This window comes from Gallus gallus, chromosome 10 (assembly GCF_016699485.2).
Source record: "Gallus gallus isolate bGalGal1 chromosome 10, bGalGal1.mat.broiler.GRCg7b, whole genome shotgun sequence".
Taxonomy (NCBI): Eukaryota; Metazoa; Chordata; class Aves; order Galliformes; family Phasianidae; genus Gallus; species Gallus gallus.
In genome coordinates, this window is record NC_052541.1 from 6,921,326 (window position 1) to 6,946,554 (window position 25,229).

The 25,229-nt window shown below is 35.6% G+C and overlaps 1 protein-coding gene and 1 long non-coding RNA gene across 2 annotated transcripts in view; one reads left to right on the top strand and one right to left on the bottom strand.

Annotated features, from left to right (window-relative positions):
* Positions 1-313: 313 nt before the first annotated feature.
* Positions 314-25,229, bottom strand: part of FAM63B (family with sequence similarity 63 member B) — a 30,669-nt gene continuing 5,753 nt past the window's right edge. Inside the window, exons 2-9 of the mRNA XM_025154017.3 lie at positions 23,067-23,124; positions 21,639-21,703; positions 18,106-18,264; positions 16,829-16,931; positions 14,683-14,825; positions 5,372-5,545; positions 4,001-4,174; positions 314-2,495 (exon numbers count right to left, since the gene is read on the bottom strand). Coding sequence (XP_025009785.1) covers positions 2,376-2,495; positions 4,001-4,174; positions 5,372-5,545; positions 14,683-14,825; positions 16,829-16,931; positions 18,106-18,264; positions 21,639-21,703; positions 23,067-23,124 — 996 coding nt within the window. The 3' untranslated portion in view covers positions 314-2,375. The remainder of the gene's footprint in view (positions 2,496-4,000; positions 4,175-5,371; positions 5,546-14,682; positions 14,826-16,828; positions 16,932-18,105; positions 18,265-21,638; positions 21,704-23,066; positions 23,125-25,229) is intronic.
* Positions 6,741-22,158, top strand: LOC124417125. Its single transcript, XR_006931127.1, has 2 exons — positions 6,741-15,404; positions 17,648-22,158. It is a non-coding gene; the product is annotated as an uncharacterized LOC124417125 (long non-coding RNA).

The window sequence follows — 25,229 nt, forward strand, 5'->3', positions numbered from 1 at the left end:
ATCTCAAATAACCTGAAAACTTCACTCTTTTATTGAAAAAGAAACAGAATTACTGGGGAGTCCAGACTTACTTTGTGATGAATGCTGACATTTAGCTTTTCTTTCATTGTGACCAAATGGCACTGTGATCACTACAGTACATTAGGCTTCAGGCACATCTGTCTGAAACTGAAAATACTACAAGAATTATTCTAATACAAGCAAGTATTTCAGGCAAAAAGCATCTATGACAGCCACAATGCCTGCTCAAACCAAATTTGTTACAAAACTTAAAGTGGCAACACTGTACTGAAAATAATAAGATAACAAACACTTAGCTTGACATATTTATTTTTCAAGGGTAATAAATAAATGTAAATACAGAAATTTGGAAAAATCTTAGTAACAGAATGTTTTTCAACAACATTCTGCCTTTAAGTCTTCATTATTGACACTATTGAAATATTTTGTAATTTGCTTAATGTAGACAAGTCATTATGTCGGTGATCCTCCATCACACTAGTTTGTTTGAATAAGTTAGGCTGCTGCAAAGGAAAAAAAAGTGGTCAACCTTTGCTTTGACATAGAAATTCATCTAAACTGCATATATTATGTGTTAAAATTACTTTCCTGGGCATGACTTCACTAGAGAATATAGAGAATTTTTTTTTTACATTTACAATTTACATATTAGAGACCTATCATTCATTACTTCATCTTTATAAAACAAAAATTATAACAAAATTGAAAAACAGAAAAGAAAAAAAGCATGGAATAAAAAAGTGGTAAAAACTGGCTCTTCATTTAATAAGACATTCTCCCTTTACACGTCTGATTTTCGTTCTAGGATCACCCCAGCAGTTCTGCTTGAAATAGTTTTAAAGCAGCTTTTTACCTGTCAACTTGTGTTTAGACAGCCTCTCTCTTACAGACATTATCCAAACCCCTGACAGCAGGAATGTCATATCCCACCCAGCTACTTCAGCTGTCCCAGACTCGTGCAAGCAATTGTCTTGTCCAGGAGAAGCAGCCGTTTTCAAAAGTATCTACAAATTGTGAAATACAAATTTTATCAAAAAGGTTCAGCAAGATAACTGTTACTGACTTAATGTAAGTGGAGGAGGAGTTGTGGTCCCCTCAAAATTCAGTGAGCATCCCATTCCTGTATTCTACAGATACTAGAAGATGCAACATATTTGTTTGGTTCCCATAAATTAGAAAAATCTGGTTTCCAAAAATTCTAAATTAGCTATTTAAAACAAAATATTACACCTGACCACCTTTCCAAACTATCTCAAGAGATTAGCCTAGCTTTTCTCTCACCCTTCGTAAGTGTGCTTTTTAAGGATATATGATTTAGAAAACAAAGTATGTATTTAATTACAGTACACTTGCTCAAATATACAAGTGAACGTGTTAACGTCGTGTTAAAGTTCAAGGTACTTCTGGAAAAAAAGGCAGATAGATAGTTATTTTAACTCTGCATTCTTAGACAGAATAAGGATTATTATGGACCTCAGTGCCCTCTCGCTGTTTACCTATCATATGGAGAGGTCAATAAATAAGTTCCTATCTGGTCCAGTTCACCTACAAGAGGAAAAAAATACTTAAAGGAAAAGAAATGACCTATAAAATTACTTGTTTAACCCTGATAACATCTGAGTTGTCATACCCAGTCTGTAATTGCAAGAAAAACAAACAATATTCATCTTGCTCATTAATAAACGCCCCATTTTTTAATAACAATTTTTTTCATATGATTAAGTCATGTATTCTTGGGGCAAGAAAGCTGGCAAAGAGATGCAACAACAGCGCTAACACAGTATAAATCTGGGTTCAAAAAACCAAATGTACTAGATCCAGAAGCAAAGATATCTGGACACACTGAGGAGGCAACGCCCATCTGTTATTTGGGCGCGTATGTCATGAAGACTATACCCAGCCTAAGATATAGCTTCATACCATGAAAGTAACACAAGACTCTGTTGTGCTAGTGTACATACTCTAGGAAGAGAGTCTTAAACAAAACCAGTTACCTCCTTTGTTTAGAGTGGAAGATAAAATAGCTTACTGATGTAATAAGTAATGGATGTCACTATGACACAAAACTTGCCATGACTTGTGTTTTCAGCTACAAGGTGCAGTATTTCTTATGACTAACTCAAAGCACAGCCACATCCAACTGTGATTTGGAATTCCATCTCAAGCAGCACACACTATGACTTTGAAGAAAGTCTATATGATTGTAACAAAGTCACCCATCTTCTCCTGAAACATGAACAAAATCCGTGGGGTAATCAGGCACAGGCGGCATGTAACGGGTTTGTCTTCCTTTTTACTCCTTGTTTTTGCTTCTGTGGACATGCAGTTGGCTCCATGCTATCATCCATTTACTGTTACAAGAGAACACAGCTATTCTTCTCTTTTTCTCTCTCTTTCTCTCGAGGCTCCTTACGTTTGCGCTCATTGCTCCCAGACTGTCTTCCACTTGCTGGAGAAGGAGCACCTTGCACCTGCTATGTAGAGAAAAAACAAACAGCATTTTGAATAAAACACAAAGCTGTAATTGTAGATTGAACAATTTCAAGTATTAAACTTCCATGAACTCGAATCTAACTATAATGCAAACAGCAGAATGCAGGTAGAAGGTCTTTCAGTATGAATTCTACAAAGCCTTCATGAAAGCTTATTTCTGAAAAACAAAATCAATTGAAAATGCATTTCAAGTCCTGTGTGTATCTTCTATTGTGCCGATATATTCAGATCAGTCGTTTCAAGAATACAATTTAGAATCAAACATTTTCTGGCACTTCTATATTTACTATACTGGAAAATTTTCCCTAGTTCATTTATAAAAACACAGTCTGCAGTTGAGAAGTTGTGTACTGAAAATGCTGACTCTTGTGACTAAATGTATTAATGCAGAGTTTATTTGTAGCCCTTAACTAGAAAGTACTGAAGAACTTGGTGGTGGCATACAACAAAACACAGCAGAAGTTTTGTTACTTCATCTAATTTAGCTACTATCCACTCACAGCTGCAAATGACGATGCCATCAAATCCTGTTAAGGATATTTTTTCTGCCATTCTGCAACCAGCAGAAGTGAATCTCTCCTTGTACCCTGTTCACATCTTTGTCTTAGAAGTAACTACTGCCACTGGTATTTAAGCAATAAGCAGAAGAAATAGCAGATCCTTTATCTGTCAGAAATTCTCGTTTCATGTTTAACAACCAGTGCCAATCAAGGGTTCTGAATTGGCACAGGTCACCCAAAGATTCAGCCTTCAGATTGCTTCTACTTACAAATATGTAATACATATATTTTGATGCAAGTGTGTGTGTGTGTGTGTGTGTGTGTGTGTTAAGAAACTCTCAATTAGTTAAGAAATCCCTGAATCCAGTACAGCTTTAATACTGTCTCTTGCATTAAAGAAGTTCAGTTCTATGGCAATCTATACACTCATGAATGACATTTTCCAAGCATTCCAAATGGAAGTGCTTATGGAGAAGGGGGCTGGGGAAGGCATACTAGTAGCAACTGTTAATTTCCTATTTCGGAACAGGACAGAAGAAATTCACAAGGTGTCGTAGACTAAAATATCTAAAAATGGTAAAACCACAGCTTTCCGCAAGACAAAATGAAGAGAAAAATTTGACTAGTATTGAAAAACTTCTATTTGAATAATTTTTATAAATTGTGTATTTTTAATACAATCTTTATAACCTAAAGTAGTAACTCATCCCATCATTTCCACCTAAACTGCATAAACGCAACTTTGATTTAGCTTAGAAATGCTTTGAAGTATTTAAGTAGCAGCAACTGCCATATCTGTGTGCATGCTCCAAAGTTATAGCAGCAAATAACAAGGTAACTATAGGGTTCTTAACAAATACTGCATATAATGTGAACAGCATCAGTCCTAATTATCTGAGACATTTACAATGCAGATGCGTCTATATAACTACAAAGTTAATATTAACTATAACTAGTAGTCATATTCTGTGATAATGTTTTCTTACCTGGACCTGAGCAGCTGCTTGTTCTTGTTCCTGATAGTACTGAGAAGCTCGCCTGTCCTCCTCTTCTTGGAGCTTCTTTGCCAGCTCTAGATCGCTGATTCCTTCTGGTATCTGTTCCCAGTTAATCTCTTGATTTTGCTGCTCTTGTTGTAGAGACAAAGCCATCAGATAATCCTAAACAGTAAACCTGTATATTAATGCTCTTTCATATAGAAAAGAGCAAAGTCACAACAAGTAAATTTTTCAACAAGGGCAGCCATACAGTACCATTCCCTTTACCCTAGCCTCATCTACTAATGCATATTTCTCAGAAGTTCTGTTTCAGAACCTGCTTATAACCTGAACTGCAGCAATGTGGGGAGGGGGGGGAAAGAATAAATACAGCTACTTTACAATTTTCCCTTCTGTGTTCCTATGTCTCAACATAGGAAAAAAAAAACAAACCACAACTACTTTCAGGTTTAAATTCCTTTACCTTGACAACAGTAAAAGGACAGAACTAGCATGAGCTAAACACTAAGTAGAAGTAATGATTTGAATACTGTCATAGAAAGAGCAAATTACAAATTACAAATTAGAACTCTATATTAGAACTCTATCAATAGTTTTGATATGTCCAAACAGACAGCACTGACTACTAAAGATACTATCTTTGTTATCTCTACAAGGTTGTTTATTCCATAAAAAGATGTAGAGTGCTTGAGTCTTTTCAAAAGCATTTGCTTATTATCATATTATAATGAATTATTATTTTTATATTATGAATTTATTTTGCTTATTTAGAATGTAAGATTTACAAGTGCTCTTGCTATGTGTTTATGCATTAACACAAATAGGTCTTGTCCCAGACAGGACTTCCACAAACTACTACTTGTTAATAAAAACAAAGAATCATCACCATGTGCAATCTGCTATGGCTCTGACCTACATTCAGCAAAGCGGGCATCAGAACACAAAGTTCAATTATGACAGTGTACTGAAAAAAATTTATTAGACAGGGAGAAGTTTATAGTTTCAATACTTCTCCTGTTTTTCCATGCACAAGGCAGATGTGACATTTCTACTCAAAGTTCTTTGAAGAAAGGGATTCATAAAGATTAAAAGCAGGTTTTCCAAACTATTTATGATTGGTCCTAGTCTTCCTCCCACCTGAAGTCATGAGAGTACTACAAAGAAACACTTCTAGGTGTATAAGGCATTCTTTTCTAGTCATTTTTGCATGACTACGCATGCACACACATAGGTTTATACATGCATGGCTAAAAATACACAGTATTTACTATACTATATACTATATATATATATATACTATATATATATATAGTCAGAAGAAAACAGAAAAATACAAATAGAGAGGCACAAATCCAGTACTTGATCTATTTGATCCTGCTGCCCTCTGTAGACAGTTTCAGGGTCTGAAGGAGGCCGTAGGTGGAACTCGGAATCACAGAAATTTCCATCACCATCCACGTTGTGCAAGCTTTCCCAGACAACTTTCTCTTCTGTAAGAAAACCCTGGTCTGTTACCAGCAGGTAAAGTTGACCCTACACAGAAAGATGGGAAAACCTATAAACCTATAGAAATGACTTTTCAGTGTGATAAATTAGCTGATAATTTTTGCTCATTGTAACTGTTTAATTCCAGTAAAACATTAATTTTTATATTTTCTGTAGTGAAATATAAATTTAAATGACTCCAAATGACTCCATGACTGCTAGATACTAGTATTCACTGCTAAAAGAGCAACCATATTTAATTTCTGTTCTATATCTTATATTTTTCTCCACTATTACATTAAAGTTCAAAATTCAATATATGTTAAGAAACAAACATAAACCTTGTCAACTCCTTGGAAATACACCTGAGAAATAGGACTCCAGGTTGATAACGTCAATTGTCCCAGGACAAATCAAGTTAAATTCACATAGCACAATCTGGAGACAAAGGTGATCTTTCCAAATAATCCAAGAGGCATTGGCTCAAAATGGCTGTATCTCAAAATTTGATTGTGTCTTAGTATGTGTTTTATTTTGCTTCTTTAAATGCAAGCCAGGGTTTAGTTCCATTGAGAGAAAAAAAAAAAAAAAAAAAAAAAGATTCTCGCTATCATTTGTCATCAACAACTGCTTTTGTTGGATTTTAGCCTTTTCACAGTTCCACAAGGTGAAATTTCTCTATTAGTTTCAAAGTCTGAAATTATAAAATGGGCTGGTCTGGAAGTCAGAGGCAATACTAACAAATCCAGAAGCCAAAGCAGAGGAAGGAAGCTTAGGTTGAAGGAATGGGAGAGGACTGAAATCAAATAGGAATTTCAAAAGCACACTTTGAGATATCGTGGCATGTCTGAGAGACAGCATGAAAAACAAACAAGTTAAAATTCAATTTAGCTGGATTTGAATCTAATCCTACTGCTTCTAAAGCTACATGCCAATGCAAGATTGTTATTACTGAGCATACAGCGCACATGAAGATCAAAGTTTCCATTAATATTACCTAAAATATTCAAGTAAACATAGCTAATTGCAGTATTTTAGCTGTAAAAAAATCAAAATATTTTATTGTGACACGCATAAAAGTTTGCTATTTGTTCTACAGCACCATGCAGAGTAGATTAAAGGTTACCGTGTTAAAAATGGACTGAAGCAAGAAAGGTGAAAAATGAAATCACCACCTCTATACAGCAAGAACAGAACTATCCCACTGATTTCTCCCAGGACATAAAAAGAATGCTTATCCTGAGATTAAAACCAGGCATCTTCAGTCCCAGTAAGACACCTCAAGCTCACAGCCATCTCTTCTGTGGCTGAAGGGTACACTACACAACAAACAGATTGTGTGAAAGGCCCAACAGAACAGATCAAAAAACCAACCCAAAGGGCACTACTAGATATGTTCAAGTTTTGGAATGCTATATGATATAGCATATATAGATACGTGAGCATATATGGATATTCTGAAGTTTTGGAAAGCACAGGTAGGCTTCCAGACAAAACTGTCGGTAACAATTTGATCACATAACACAAACTATTAAATCATCTTTCCCCAGGAAGCCAACCTTAACACAAATTTGCTTCCTGATACTTAACATCATCCAAAGAAACTGAAGAAAACTCTTTCACAATGCTTCCAGTTTGCACAGAACACCTATCTCACAGCATTCAATGTATGAAGTGCTTAAAAGTAAGAAAATAAAGAGATGACAGAATCTAAGGTAAGTGCATTTGAGTCTTTAATGTTTCATTTTTACCAGTACGTTGATTCAAACAAAAGCAAAAGAAAAAACACATCAACTTTTCCTTTAAAACACCATATATCTTGAATGAATTTTTAAACAGTTCATAAACTGTTATTCAATAATACTGAAGTTGGAAAACGTTAAGACTTACAGTAAGGAGTTGGGAGATCATAAAAGCTGAAATTTTCCACAAACTAATATTAAAATGTATTGTTGCCTTCATGGGATTAAAAACTACTACATTATCCAAACATACCTTGAAGCTTTGAATAGAAAACTACTTCAATCTGAAACAAACTTTATAGCCCTGCTTTCTAAGTCTTCCTCAGCTGAACAACTCAACCTGAACACTGATTTAAAAAAATATTCCATCTTAGGAAGAAGTTAAAATATATATATTTCTTACAGCTCTGCAATGAAAGACCATAAGCTTATTACATATCACCACATTACCTAAGAACAAAAAACCATTATAATCCCAATACCAATTGCATTGTTCAAAAACATGCTGCTTTACTCTACCAAAAGGATGTCCACCAACACACAGACTCCCTCGTTCTTGTGAGGAGACAAATAACCTCGTCCTGTTATTTGAATGAAAGCAATGGAAAGCACAGATCAGAGATCAACTCCTTCCCCAGTTTTGATCTGTACTTCATATTAGGATCATTTTTAATGAAATTTCTAAACAAAAACAAACAAACAAAAAAAAACCCATATCCAGCTTCCCAAGGCTGGCCCTTCATTCACATAACTTCTGATGGTAACTGGAGAACTTCCAGTTTTATACAGGAAATAAATCAGTTCTTTGTGCATTAGCTGCAAAATAGCTACTCATTTCTAAAGACCAGTCTTCCCAGAACTTGATTTTTGTGCTCCTTCTATTCATAACAAGCATATCTACAGACTTTCTACAGGCACTATTTTAATGTCATGTGTGTTTCCTTCCCAATCCTAAATGCTTCATCAGTAAGTCCACTGAGGGCATCTGTGATGTAAGAAAATATGTTTAGTCATGGAACTGTTATACTGCCTGTACATTTCAGCTGTGCTATGTAAGGACGTGCACGGTGTCAGGAACCAGTCACCATTTTCCAGCACTTACTAGACAATGGATGAGATCAGTCTGACTGCATAGCTCTTCCTCAGCCTGGTGAAGTGCACAGAGATTAAAATGGCTATGACACAGGGACATGCAACCAACATAACATCACAGTTTCTGTGTCCAAGCATTTTACACTGCACTTGTTCAGGTTTTCTGAACAAGATTTCTGTGCTTTTCTGAGCTCTACTCAGTATAATATACAAGGTGGAAAAGTGAAAGAGGGAGCACAGTCAGAGAATCATATAAGAATAATTAATAGTAAGAATCATTAGCTAAAAACAAACATTTACAATGAACTTAAAAGTTAGGAACGAGGCTTAAACAAACAAAAAAAAGTACAAAACAATGTTTCCTACCTAATAGATCGTGGTCCTGATTATGCATTTGTTTTCTAGTCTGTTAAAGTCAACACAGAATAATCTGCACTCTGAAGTCATTCAATTCAACTTGCGAACATACTCAAGTTTGCTTGTCAAGTACACCATGCCAAGAACGATGATATAGTTTATGAAATAAGATTTTTATGAAGATAAAAATGCACTTAACTTCTTATACCTAAAGTATTACCAACTTACCATTACTTTTTGGTGTTTTTTCAAATGTTTATAAGCAGTCTTATGGACTAACATTGTCCCCAAAAAGGCTAGTCCACACTAACAACCATTGTCAACAGGAAATAAAAGAAAGCCTCAAATGCATAACTGTTCAGATAAACTTTGCCTGTGCTAATGAACAATTAAACTATCTAACCTTAGAACCAAGACCCGTGTATTGTAGACCAATGCCCAGATTTTATAGTTTCACATGTAAAAGGCTTAAATAAAGTGAAGGATAAAAAGATGCTCTCCTGTATGTCTTTATCAATCTTCTGGTGTGCACAGAAAAACGTATTTCAAAGGCTTACAGATGTAGGCTGCAGGTGTCACTAGTTGTTGTGAAACATCATTTTCTAGGTTAATTTCATGATCAGAAAAAGTGATTGAAATGAATACTTTTAAACTACCTCTGAGGCCAATTACCATGTTTTCAGTGGTTTAGAAAACTGAAAATGAAAGCCTAAGTCCATTAGCTTACAGGCAAGACAAACATTTTGTGTGTAATCCTTTAAGGGCTATGTAAATGTTCTCTTGGACTTCTGGATCAGACCCTTTGATTTTTACAAAGATGTTTTATGTTCATGTGAATGCATGCTATTTTCTTGAGAATAATCTAATCTGAATATTCTAACTGTTACTTCCTTTTTTTTGTAATAAACACCAATTAATTCAAACTGCGTAAAAAAGAATGTTTACTCACAATAAGAACTGAACACTTACCACGAAAGGGACAGAATGTTTAAACCTGTTTAGAAAAAGCTATATTGCCTCTAGTATGCCAAGCTCATACCTTTTTCACAGGGATAAAGTGAGGTTATTGGTATGAAAGATATCTAGTACTTTGGTATGAAAGATATCTAGTACTTGAACAAAAGCCCATTTGGAGTTGAAACAGAAACGCAACATTTATAAGCCTAGAGAACATCACTGCAACACACACACTTGACAATCCAAACAGGCAAACTTCTTGTCACTTTACTGAAAAGAAAATAGACAGATTGTGTAATAGTCACACCAGTGGGAAAAGAGTTCCAACTGAACTAAGATATTCTTACCAAACTGATTCCCTCTTTACAGTCCTGCTTTTCCTTGATCTAGGGAATTATCATTTGATGTATTTATTATCTGTGTAATGAAAAGCAAAGGCAAAAAAAAAAAAATCACATCTTTAACTGTTGAAAGTGATTACTGTATAATCACAAGAGCTAAGACTATTAATATGCAATTAAATTGATAGGAAGGAGAATAAGTGATTACTTGGGCAAATGGACAAACAGCAAAAGGGATTAAGTATCTGATAACCGAATTGCCATTAACAAACATCCACCATCCTTTGACAGCAAATATATTTAAACTGCCACATTTGCTTTCATTTTATATGAAACAAACTTTTAAAAATATGCCAAAATATCCTATTGACATCATCTCAATTCCAAAAGTGTTCCAAATTGCAAATGACAATTTCATATTACATTATGCAATTTTTATTTGCTTTTCAGAAAAGTAAAATCATAATTAGCCAACACGATATTAAATAAATTAAATAAAACTGGAGAAATGGGCTGACTCTGTATTCTAAAATGCTGTCAATGAATCTTCAGTTACGTCATAATATCACCTCAGCTGCTTTATAAAAGAATTGAAGCCTTGAGAGGAATATTATTTCTTCAAAATTATTCACATTAACTTCCAAAATAATTCGCAGCCATTATTCTATAATTATTATTTCCTTAACTTCCAACTTACGTGAATACTGAAGCTAAAAAATAAAATAAAAAAAAAAAAGTATTATTAAATGAGCCCTTTCCATTTAGCATTTACTCCCTAATTAAGGAATGAAAAAGAAAGGTAAGTAAAAACCACTCAGTAATTATCTGCCTGAAGATGAACATTTTAGACGTGTCTATACATATTACACTGAACAGGAATATTTCAAAACACTAACAAATATTTTTGAATACAGCAACAGACCAAACTAGATAACCATCCTGTTTTGCTTCTCTTCTTGTCTGCAAAATAACAGACTATTTAAAAAGTATTCTAATACAACTAGTCACCTCCTGTTGCCTACCTGAAAGCCCAAATTACTGCCTTTATCCCTATAACTAGCATAGAATGGCACTGTACAGACTGACAAGCAGAGTGATAATAAGCTTTTGTCTACAGTATGTAACACTGATATTATACTCATCTACACCACGCATTCAGAATGTTGCTGTATGTTAGTAACAGCAACTTTATTTCTGATGTTGCAGGAAGCACATGATAGTATAAAAAAAAGAATTTGGAACCTGTGCTGTTACTGTTAGCTTAGTAGCTGCAAAAAAAAAAAAAAAAAAAACATTAAAAGGAAAGCCAGACTGCAAGGAATCACTCCCCTTCCCCTCCTTACATGGAATGAATTCATTCCCTATACATGCAAAAATCTTGCTGTTGATAGGAACACTGGATACAAAATAAGCAGATTATAAAATAATGTAGATAAGCTGACCTAATAACCATATTAGTTGGGCACTAGTATGTCCAATATTCCCAAGGAGTTCTTGCCACTTTACGGTATCTTGTAACATAAAGTATATATAATAATAAAGCCAGGAATTGAAAGCCCTAGGATGTCTCTTCATACTTCCATAAGTCACTTCAATAGCACAGCTCTCCAAAATAAGTAATTCAACAATAAGGTAAAGATCTGACACTGCAATGCCACTCTAAACTCAGAATAACTGGGTGAAGCATTGCCAGCATTAGTAAATCTGTTCTTAAATTGACAATGCATCACATAATAAATACCATACTCTTTGTACTGAACATGTAAAAACCAGGATGTTCAGATTATACAAGCTAAGGATGTTACCAGAGTTCACAACTCTCCCATTTCTGCATTAGAACATGCACAAAATAATTCTTAATTTATCTTATTATTTATTTTATAGGGAACTTTCTTACAGTATGCATTTAGTCATAATAAGTTCAAGACAAAACATCAATTACCTCTAAAGCAAGCTCACTAGATCAGACCTGGAGAAAACTAATGGAACTGAAAAAAAAACAAAAACCTACTGAACCCAGCACCAGAAGTAACACAAATTTCTCAGTCACTTTCATTATCATCTATGTGGTAACAACACAAATCAGAATTAAACTGATTTGTTCTCAGAAGTTTTACTCCGCTGTCTTTTCTGGCATACGTTGCATCTTCTGTTTTCCTAATTGATGGACATCTCACCTTTACCCAGCTACTGTTGAAACCACCAGAAACTCTGGAACAAGAGAAACGCCATTAAAAACCTGCAGAGCTATCAATCTACTAAAAGTAAAGTGTAAAGAAGCTGATAAGCCTCAGCTCAGAGAACAGCACACCTAGCACTCATGAGCATCCTGTGGTCTAAAGGCTTCAGAAAGCTAATCTTGGCTAAAAGCCCAAGTCAAGTCTGTTTCTGACTTCCTAGTTAATCAAGAACATGTACTCAATAAAGCTACTGCAAACAACTACAAAACAAAGGAAGGGATACTGCTAATTTTTTTCAAATAGATTAATGAAGAATTTGTCTCTCTTAATACAGTTTCCTGTTATCTGATATGCAGTAACATACAATGCAACAGATATAGAAGGAAAACTGAACGCTAACTGCAAGTGAGGTCATAATAACAATTATGAAACACTTCTGACCCATATTCCAAAACTTCTAATTTCAGAGGTCTAAAACTTCTCAAAAAGGACAAGACAGAAGCAGTAAAGTTACTGGTTTGAAGATGCTAAATTGTAGAACTAAAAAATAATACTCTTCAAACAAGTGTATTTCGTACAACTCAGGTTTCATTTTTTACAGGTAAAATTCGGACAAACTTCTACTCGTTGTCTTAAGCTGTTCTGTATTAACAATATTACTTAAGGATAGAGTGCATTTTACTTCTTTAAGTAAAAATATCTCAACAGAAGTACACAGTTACAAGTATGAAGATGAAGTACTAACAACACCCAAATGTTGGCCTTTGTCTACATGCCAGGCTGCAGCAGAAGTCCATCCTCTACAGAAAATTCTGTACTCATTGAAGTGATCCACTGACCTTACTTAATATAGACTAAACTTCAATATTTTAAATTTGCAATTACAGCACAAAAGTGAAGTGTTTAGAAGTACAATTTTCAGGATTAAAATATTTTACCTGGAATATCCTCCAAATTAAAAAAAAAAAAAAAAAAGTTTCCTGCATTTCCCGGTACAATCTATAGCCATCAAGTACACTTGTAGTTCTATTTACATTTCTACTTCTATTTAGCCTCTTCTTCTTTATGAAAAAAAAAACAAACCTGTCATTTCTTCATCATGAAAGCAAACATTAAAACAATACATGGCCTCACATAATAAACTGCTAAGAACTATTCCCCAAAGTAGATTTAGAAAAATAAAGAGAAGCAATACAGTAACGCCTCAAGTATTCTTCAAATGGGGTGGGGGGAAGGAAGGGAAGAAAGAGATAATTTTACCAGTCTTATTGGTTTAAAAATATAACTGACTCAAACCACAAACACACTCTAAGCAGTTATTAGCAAACCAACTATGTTACCTCCTCGTGGAGTTAATCCATTCTTCATCAGACATAAACTGAGCTGAAGTTCTGAATAAAATAATTATTCAAAATGCTAAAGATGAGAATATGACAGTCAAGGTTAACAGACGGGGGAGAAAAAAAGGACCAGTACTGACAAATGGAGAAGTACCCTTCACGTATGAGGTATGTGATGTTACAAAATAATAGGTGGTTTAAAAAAGCAGTCTCGAACACTTTTTCCCCAGTTATTAGCATTACATACAAGTGCAAACATTATGGAATCAATTCTATATTGTGATTAGCTGTTACTAAAAAATTTCAACAGTTCAATAAAAAAGGTAAGAACTAATTATATTTATGTTTGAGAGAAATGCCCAACTAACCTGTTATTTGATACTATAAACCTAACAAATTCTACCTCAAAATATTCGAGTTTTTCAGTGAAAAGAGAATGATTAAACCTTAGGATGCAATTTGACTGAGGCCTTTTCTGCCTAACATTCAGATACAGAGAAATAAACTACCACTTTACAACAAAGTTCTGTCAGAACAAGGTCATTAAGAACTTGCCCAAGGTAGATTTTCTGGCGCATGGAAGGAGTGTGAGAAACACGCACCAGGCAGCCACCTGCTTTCAGCATCCTGCAATACTCCTTTCAGAGTTGACACCATTTTGCCTCTCCACTTTCAGATTTAATCGCATTCCTAACAATGGGAACCACTACGACAGCTCATCTGAACTTCTCCAGATAATTGGTATTTTGAATACTAGGATACATCTATAGAGCTACCCACCTTCTGGTCCAAACAGGAAACAAAATTTGATATCTTCAGAAAGAAGAAGTTAAATAAATCCATTAACTTTATCCTTGCCAATAACAGTGCAAATAGATTTAAACCACATAAGAAATTTACATCTTTCCACACAATCACAAAGGGAGTTAAAACAGGGAAGAGGCTGAACATTAAGGGAGAGCTACAGTAAGGTTTAAAACGATAGTAGACTCTGATATGCTAATCAATAAATCAAAAGTGATATTTGCTACAGATTTTTTATTCACCACAACCCATACTTACAATAATAACAAATTGGAATTTATTTGCATTTCACGACAAGGAAAAAACATGCTTTGCTTTTAAACTTGAACAAAAACCACGAAATACAAAAAACAATAAAAACGTGGAATATACCTTATATTTGGTCATGGTGCTAAAATGGTTGTTCCTGAAGAACACGCAGAGCTCTCCCTCCTGGACAGCTGAAGTCAACTCGCACAGCCCATGGTACGTCAACTGCGTAGCCGTATTATTAAGGAACTGCTCAGCTACAAAGCCTATAAAAGCAATACATACTTTTGTGTGTCTATTACATATGCCTAAAAATATAGAAACCTAGCAGTCTTCTTACCCCAATTTATGCCGAGAAAAATATTTTTCATGTGTCATCACAGCCAAGAAAGAGAAAGCCTTACAAGTTTGTTTCTCATATTGTCTAACTAAAACTGAGTTAAAAACAAATTCCACTTTTAAAGCTCACTTGCTGAAGTATTTTACTTATTACTCTTAATTAAAACAGGACTTAAAGAGATGTTCATCACAACACCATGCTTTTAATATGCAAAACATCATCTGATTTATCCCTCACAAGTGATTGTTGAGTGTGATTACAAAATAAAGATGGGAGGTTGATGTAACAGGTTGACTGAAAACAATGTCTTAAAAAGTAAAACAAAAATATCACGTGCCAATACATTTACCCTATCAAGATTCAGTAATCCACATCCCCTTTCTTCACGTACAGGCAGAAATTACATTGCAACAGAAAAAGAACCAAACATGAGAACTCAGAGAAACAGCTGTGGAACGGAAACGTGGAAGGAAACTACTGCCAGTTAGTACCACATTTCTCAAAGGTAGGAGAATGCATCCTAGGCTGTATAAAAATTCTCAATGAAACCTGTTATTGAAAAAGACCAGACATAGAATGTCAAAATATTTTTATGCTCACCTATACATACTCAACTACCAAGCCCCTGTGTAAGCCACGTAAAGACTTTTGAGAACTTCAGACCAAGGCACCACTTCAGATCTCATTCATCATATTTAAGATTTACCAGTTGTTAACATCTGCCAAAATGCCTCCTTAACTATAAACCAGTCACACTGGAAGAGACTTGTTTGAAATTTATTTTATAAATGAGTTAGTTCAGAAAACATGACTACAGTATTCATGTGATATATGACAACGTGCTCAACACACTTCTCAATAAACTACAGTAAACATGAAACTCTGCAAGGTAGAATCCCTTACGCCTTGGTTATTTTCTCCACAGAACAGCAGCCATCAAACAGATAATTTTACATGGCTCAACAGTACCACATACTAGCCTTTGGCTTCAGCTGTGGCCTAGCCGAGAGACCCAGGATTATAACTGCTGGTAGTGGAACATGGGCACTGTACTATATATCTATCTAGGTCTCTCTATGTACTATATATATATAGGTCTACTGCCAAGAAATATGAAAACAAAAGAAAAACAAAACAAGACCAAAAATGAGAGGTTGAAAGGGTTGCTTTTTGTCCTCAACAGCAATTGTACAGCACCATAGGACTGCTAACTCTCTGCACTTGATAAGCAAGTGGGCTCTGAATGCTGAGACTGCATTCACTCCTTTGCAACTAACAGCTGTAAAAGTGGCCAAAAGGAAATACTCCAAGAGCTATCATTTGGATCACATATCAAGCAAGGAGAGAATTCCTCAAAAAAATCACATCCTGCATCCTTTAACGATAAAGGAACAAAACAGAAAGAAAATTCCTCTTTGATCTGTAAATATCTCCTATTACCTTACACATAAATCTGAACAAAACAGTAATATGATCTTCCCCACTCTCCTCCCTACTGAGCCACAGATCTAACGGAACACATTCAGAGAGGAGAAAATGATTTGAAAGTTCCAAAGCCTTAGCAATGTAAATTACCCATACGTGTTTAGAAATGCTATATCCACTTCAAGTATCACTGAAATTTTCTTAATTGTGCAGGAAATAATACGTAGCCGAGGTGAAATCTGAATGCTGTCCATAATACCTTTTCATAAAAGGAAGTTCCCTCTATTTTTAAAAAATATAATTCACAGCTTAAGAGAATCAGGTTGACTCATTTCAGAAACTGCATCAGAGAAGTTGAGACAAGCACTGTGCTGACTGCCTACGTAGCAGACACCAAGCAGCTCACCACACCTGTATCACAGCATACCAAGACCCACACACAAAATATGAAGATTTGATACAGTAGATAATTAGATTAAAAAAAATAGAAAAAGTGTTACCCACCTTCGCTAACCAGTTCACTGTTGTCAGACTGTTTACAAGAAATTATCTTCTCCACGAGCTGATTGTAACTGCAGTTACCAACTGCTTTTACTATGTCAGCAACCTGGAACAGGAGAAAACAGCATACAAAACAGGAGAACTTATCCTTGTAAAGAACAAAATTGCAAGCTGAGAGTAACCACCCATGAGAAATTATCTCAACAAACAGAGCATGTTAACCCCCTAAGAACACTAGACCAAAAAGCTTTAGCCAAGGCTTTTAGATATTTTCCAACCTCAGATACCATTTAGAATCCAGAGAGTAAAACCCAGCATCAAAAGCTGTTGGTAAGCAGGAAAGAGAAGAGTATGGGATGCAATTTGTAATAGGAACATTCTCCCTTTCAGTTACTTCTGCTTCCTGATGTTTAGTGCTCAAGTTACAGAGCCCCCAGAGACTCATGTAAATAATCACTGAATATACCTGATACACATCAACGTTATGCTCTTTGTAAGCATCATACTTCAATAGAAAAAAATGGGGTACTTCTAAAACCTATACAGGATTTCATCGTACAAGAAGCCACACAAGAACTCAATGAATATATATTTTTTAAAAGTATCCATCTTTTTAAACATCCCAATGGATCTTAACATAAAGCATCATTAAAGTTCTTAATCCGCAATTTCAATTCCAAAATTACTGTATGTTTTAGGACTGCAGTTATGACATATGATCCACTAAGGTATAAGTCATGCAGGATACACCAATATCAGGCAGCCTTGCACACAGTCCATTTGCTTACAGTAATCTCTTCTTTATTTCCACTACTACTCTAGAATACTAGAAGAATCTACTACTCTACTCTACTCTCTCAGGACAGATCAGAGAACAGCAGCTTTCAAGAACAAGGTATGAAGGGGAAAAAAAAAACAAAAACAAACAAACAGGAAAAGAAAATCAAGGCACGATTCCAGCCCAACACCTCAGCATTAATTTGAGTGGTACATTCCAGGGCAACTCCCTCCATGGTTCAGAACAATTGATTACATGAGTTCAACGTATTTCAATGTAGCAGATGTTGAACCCATACAAAGTTACTGTATTTAAAAAACAAATCACCATCTAGATTCACTCCTCTGAGAAGTCATTTTTTTTCTGAACAGATTTTAAAACATCAGTTACCACATTCATTCTTATTGACTCCAGTGAAAATTCCGAAACACCTTCCCACCCCCAAATAAAATTCAAATAACTTATTTTCTGTTTGATTATGGGAGGGGAAAACCAAAGTTACCTGGGGATCCACTAACCATCCGTGGTACAAAGGGATATCAAGAAGGTCAAACACGATGCATTCCGGTGTGTATTCAAACACTCGTACACCTGTAAACTTCACATTGACATCCAGACCCGTCTGTAACTTATGCAGAATCGCCATTGCATCACTCATATTCTGACAGCAGAAAGAAAAAGAAACCCATGACCAAATAGAGCTTTGTACACTTGGTGATTACACATCAAGTCAATATTGCTTAAAAAAGTTAGAAAAGGGGAAAATCTGCCATAGAACCGCTTCAGTGTGTGTTTATATTACGCCACTGCTAAGTGCACAGTTCAATACAAAACTATTCAATTACATTTTTGTATAAAACGCCTGCCTGGAAGAAAACGTATTGCCACTTGTATCATCACCGTAGGTTCATCACTGCTTATTCACACTAAAGGGGAAAAAATCCCAAGCTACAGTTGCCACAAGGACACAATAAAGATACAGCTTAGAAGTCTTCAGAATTTTCCACCAAGTGAGAAGAATCTGCAAGGAGCATCATCAGGAAGTACATGAGGTGTTTGCAGAAGATTCAGGGGAACAGAGGGGCTTTTTGTTTGCTTGGTTTAGTAACATTCTATTGCTCAAGAGGAATTCAGAATTGCAACAATGGTTAAAAAAAACACAAAAAATACAGAAGCATAGACTGAAGAGGAAACAGAGACTCAAGATTCACAGGGTCAACTCAATGATTATTAAAGACAATTTCCTTTGTGTTGCATTCCTTTATACGACAGTTAATGGAAAGAAGCACAATTAATGAAGGGAAGAAAAAACTATGTGAATAAATGAGTATATAGGACAGGTTATGAAAGAAGTAATCAAGAGCTTGGTAGGCTAACAAGATGTAATCAGGGTATGGAGAGATGACATTTTATCACTTCAGAAACTACCTGCTGACTTCAAAAAAAATGGAGTCTATTATGCAGTAACATTACTAATATGTTAATTTGAACACTCCTTTCTGCAGCATGTTAATGGACAAATTGATAGAGGAGAATGCCAATTAAAACCTGTATATTACAACGCATGGCAGACCTCACTATTTGTCAGCAATCTAAGAAGTCTGCCTGTGCATCTTGTAACTTGGTATTCTAAAGAACATACCAGTTAAAGCATACCACACTGATCGATTAACTGTCATCACCAGCTCTAAATGATCCAATTTTAACAGATCTGCATTTATCAGAAAGATAAAGGTTAGTTAATTTATGAAAAAGTTTTAGCCATTCCTCCCCAGGCGACAGAATCCTAAAACAGAAGGTGTATACGAAAACTGTAAGCAGACACACACGTAAAACACTTTTGCCCACAGATCTTTGCACATTACTTTGCACACACAGCAGTGTGGTTTCATTACTGTACAAAGTAAAAATTCCATACTTGCCAACCTCAGCACCTGAGCTGGAGGAATTAAGCTACTCTTGCTGGTATGCAAGTTTTAATGTATTTTTTTCTTACCAAAATTACAGTAGAACAAGTTTGTTCTTGAGTAATTTTTTACATGCAACTCCTGAAAATTCCTAAAGTTTTTTTAAAAAACCAACAAACATCCAGAATCCACGTCTGGGAGAGTTCTCTATGAATCAGACAGGCCTACTGCCTGATGCACTGTTGGGTGAAGTTTCTATTACCAGGAAGGCAGCAGCTCAGACTACTTGAGTACATCCTGTTGCATCCTTTTGTCAACTTTGCAACATCACAGAATTTAGAATGTAGCATGATTCTAAGAAAGCCTCAAGATCAGGCTCAGACTTATATTATTGCTTGTACTGTTATAACTGCTGACAAAAACATCTTACTTTAGAAGCACGTTTAATGAGTAGAGACCAGGTATCAAGTGCTAAATCCCATCAGAGACATTTTCTAAGAAACAAAGCTATTCTGACTGTTTTAGTACCAGCACCAGTCATCCACACACATCAGATCATACATCCACAGCATTAGTTGCGTTTATTTTGTAATGTTTACTTTATAAATAAAGCAAAAATACATCAAGCTGTCCAAAGAACTACAAGTTTCTCACTGTAATATGAACAATATCATTTCAAAGTTACAGATTTCTAATCAATAAATGCAAATAAGTAAGGATGTAACTACACAACATCGGGGCATTAGGCAGCATTAAAACTTGATGCTTTACTGTTTTTAAAATCTAACTTTCCTTTAAATACTTAGTTAATACTCTTGGGTATGCTGTTACTGGCAAGAAAAATCATAGCTGCAACATGAATAAAAGCATCACGTCATTATGCTGAAATTACCCAAAAATCTAGCCTTACAAATCCAGGCATCCCTAAAATTTTCTTGAATTTCTTTTAGGTTGTAAGAAAAACACATAATATCTGGGGTAAAGAATATTACCTGTTATGATGTCATAAACACAAAACTATGACAAACACCAAGACACAGTTCCAGCACTTGTGAAATGTAATAATTTTATAAGACTCATGGCCTCATTGGTTTCTTTTTCCCCTCCTATGCAGCAATGACTTGTGCAGCTAGAAAGCACATGTGAATGGAATGCAGAACACTCCCAGAACAGTGGTTGTTTTTTTTAGAATTGTACAGTTGCATATTTACTGAAAGTATTTGTGACATATACTGAGTAAACCCATACATCTGAGCAACTGAAAGCCACAGAGGTGGTACTTTAACCAGGTATATAATTTTCTTCAACTCATGGAAGTTGATTATTGCTATAATCTTTAACAGGAATACGTGTCATCCTTTGTGGAGAGGAAAACAGCTAATTCAGTTATCACAAGCAGAATTCACGGCACGTGATACAAAGCATATATTGTATGATTCTGAAAAGGATACATTCAATCTTCATTTTAACTATCCCAAGATACTTAGGTTGCTCCGAAAGTAATGCCTCCATTTACTTCCAAGGAAACTATAACGGATACATAGAGCACAGTGGCACTACTTGACAGAGCAAACTCTCAGCTACAAAACAGTTCTTCTTTACAGTCACCACCATTAGCTATGCATTTTCACCAGCAGTGAACAAAAGCCTGCATGCTGCGCTCACAAAAATCTGCACCAGTGAGAAGAACCACTGTTTATAAATTGAATCAACCTCATTTTTCCCCACCACCACTCAAAAACAGGTCTCTTATTTCATCTCTACCCTCAGTTACAGTCTAGCAGAGATCACAGAATGCAGAGTGCTGAAGAATGCAAAACAGAAGACTTCAAAGACCAGCCACTCTGTTACACACTTTCATGTGTATTTCTATGTTATTCTTCATCAACAGGAATAAGATTCTTACATTACACTCATTGCAAGCAAAAAAACCCCAACAATTTGTGTGTTAAGATTGCAAATTTTTCTTCACTAATAGGAAATACTTATAACTAATACTCTACAGAATATATATTTTCCCTATAGAATAGGGAAAAGTACCAACAATGGTTTGTAACAAATCAATAAATCCTAGGTGAGGAAAAAAGAAGCAGACATAAGCAATTGTATTCTAGGAGTAGCTTCTTACCTGCTCATAATTTAGACGCTGAATTTCAGATATCTCTTTGGGTTTTGCATCAAGAATATAATCTCCTGAAAAAGGAAAAATAAAATCAAGCTTACTCAAGATTTCTATGAATACTTACAACTGAAGCTAACTGATCATAAGTATTTTTTTTTTATTGAGTGAGATGCCACTGCTTTATATCCTGAATTATAAGTATAGAATAAAATGTAAAAATATAAAATAATAGTGAGGTTATATATTGACATTACAATTCAAATGACAAGCGCAATTACTAAAACAGCATTCCATGATCACTTTGACTATCATGCCAGTCTCCTAATGATTCAAAAATTTACGTTCCCTCTGCACGTCAACTTAAAGATACAAATTCAAACCATTCACAAAAAGATAAGGAATTGCGTAATACAATTTAACAAACACAAACACTCATCCTGACTGACACTACAAACATTTTGGCCTATGTTTCCACACACTAGTAACTCTGAAAGGCTTGTATTCCACCTGTGAAGGTTATTCATCAGCTATGGAAGAACTATCAGGCAACAGCCAATCATGTTGACTGAACAGGAACCTCAAGAATTTGAGACAGTGATTTTGAAATTTGAATAAGAGAACTCCTGAAGGTAATAAACAACTTCAAAACAAGACACTTCCAGGTACATGTTTAGCCAGCCGTGATTAGGCAGTGAGTTCAGACAGCATTATTCTATCAACAGAACTGAAGTGTTTAACATAGGCAATGATAGTTCTTATTTAAAAAAAAGAAAAACATATTTTTTTTCTGCCACTGAAAGATTCAGTGGTATGTTTTTGAAAAGAACAAGCTACCCCCTTCACAAACAAAAAAAAAACATCAAATCTAGTTAGTATGTTAAGCTCAAACATTTTACATTTGTCAGGCTACAAAGAGCTGTGGTGCATGCAGCTTAAGAACTAAAGCAAATGTGCTTTTAGCATCTGGATCACCATGGACCGTTGAAGTTACAGACCTGTCAGATGGAAACAGTTGCAGCTCTGCTGCAGACTGAATCTGGTAATGGAACAATGCCCACAAAGGAGAGACCCAGTCACCATGACAACTAAATTCATTTTTCATGTTATTTTAATTGGGTCATAGTACCAAGGATTAACGTTACCGCTGACAATTAAAGGCACAACTCACTCACTCCACTCTATGATTAAGTTTAAATCTACCAGCATGTTGGCATACTAAGCTGCATCAAGTGTATAACTAGACTAATAACTTTGGAAAACGGTACATCAGACTTTTTACAGCTTGTGAAGAAAAACATGAATTACTGAACACCACAAGTAGTTTTCTTGAAATACACATTCAAGTAAAGCTGAGTAAAGAATATCAGTAAAAAAGTAAGAGTCCTAATACTCATAATATGCAACAGAAAGCTATTGTGAAAACTGATTACTAACCTAAATATTCCATCAGCTGTTCAGCCGTTATGATTTCCATCATTGGTGGCAGTTTAACCTGTGAAAGTAAAAGTATATTGCCTGTAAGATTTCAAAACAATGCAATGTAGAACTTATTAACAGCGACTTCTTAGCCTGAAGTTTTCCGATCACGTTTGGCTTACTGATTTTTAAAAGCATTAGCCTACTTGGACTTCATTAAATAAGAGCTATGAGGAGACAACACTTCAGTATTTAGAGAAATCATATACACCCAATCCTTTCTTTCACTCGCAGGTCTGCGCCTGATGTTCCCTTCTCTCACCAAAACCTCCCACCAGCAATCCCTCCACTTCATGGGAGTTTGCACTACTCCTGCTAGCTCTGCTGAAAGCACCCGGGATGAACAGACTGTGGCCACATTTTGTTAAGAAAGTCATTTCTTTATATCTCTTAAGTGGTCATAACTTGTGAGTTCCCATGGACAGACAAGAGGCGGCAGAGAACCTGGAGGCAGCAGCTGCTGAACAGGAAAGACAATGCTCATGCAGGTTTGAGAAAATGACCTCCCAGCCTCTCACCCCATGCTCACACATCAAGGGTTTGATTTCACTCCAATACGGAGGAGACCAAGACCACACAGCTCGGTAGTTGAAACTTCCGTGCTCCCCAATCCATTCCTGTCACCATCACTAACCACTGTGGCGGCAGCTCAGACCTTCTTAGATACTCATCCATCCAGCTGGTTAAATGCTTTGGTTGCTCACTCCCATTTACATATGTCCCTGCAATAAAAGCCCAAAAACACACATACACAAAGCCTTGTATATCGATATCTGCAGGAGTAACCTAAGAGTCTTCAGTCTTGTTTTGGGTTCATCTTCTCATCCTCTCCTCATCATCATACTAGAGAAAGTCAAGAAAATCTGGTATTTCAAGTACTAGGAACTCTTTCAAAAAGAAACTCCTCAACTCCCATCACTATTCTCCAGAAAGAAGAGCACAGTACTTGCAAGCATCTGGGGAAGAAAGGAAATGAAAGGATAAACACGGAAGGCAAGGGAATTAAAGATTAGGAGTTATAAATTGTTAGTAAAGCAGGAAATTAGTGAAGCATAACTTCGCAAGAAAGAAGGCTTAATTAGTTCTGCTACATGAAAAAAAAAACAACTTAAGATGATATGAATTAAACAAGAAGAAAAATCAGTCATGCATTCATAGGCACATGAATTTTTGAAAACATCTTTCAAATGAGAAACAACTGACTGTAACTTACAAAATGCCTTAACGTCTTCCCCAAACTTAGGAAAGTTTAAATCATCTTTGAACCTGCTCACAACATCCATTTTGTGTGCACACAAACACAAAACATCGTGCCGTGTTGATAACAGAACTAAAGATTTAAAAAGCTGATTCTTACACACCCAGTTCTCAAGTGGCAGCATTTAAGCCTGAGCAACCATCAGCTCTGCATGCTGCCGAGTCAGATAGAGCTGGGCTGGTTCACTGCTGCATGTCTAACAGCCCAGAACAGAACTGCTTGAACTACCTACGCCCAAAATGTCTCCGGGATTGCGAACAGTACAGTTGTATCTGCATCACATGAAGGAAAACTAGCACACTACCTCAGCTATTAGCAAGACTAGGGTGATGATTTCTTCAAGACTCAGGTTAGCTTTTTTGACTGTTTTTTTTTTTTTTCAACATAGAGGTCAACGTGGGGATTTCTGCTCTGCAGCGCTTTGAGGAAACCAGAAGCACTCCTCCATTACCAACAGCAGCTATAAAACATAATTACACGTTTTGCCTTTAAGTTCCACATATTTGTGGCATAAATATATTCATGTTCCGTACTTCATTGAGTAAATGAGGTATTTGTATTATAAGTTTATAAATCCTGACTTTCTCTCAAACAGTAGTGGTCAGCAATTTATTTTTTACTGAAGAACCAAATCAAAATAATTTTACTCATATCTGTAGGATTTCCTATAGTCAGATGATTTAACACGCTACATTCCAACATTAACTGCTTAATTAAATGCTAAGAAAATCATTCACAGCGTAATTTTAGACCTGGCGTATTTCATGGGACCTCAATCAAAGCTCTACAGTGGGCTAAGGGGGTTCCAACCTGGTCAGAAGTACTTTGGAACAGAACTGATTTGATATACAGAAAACATGACA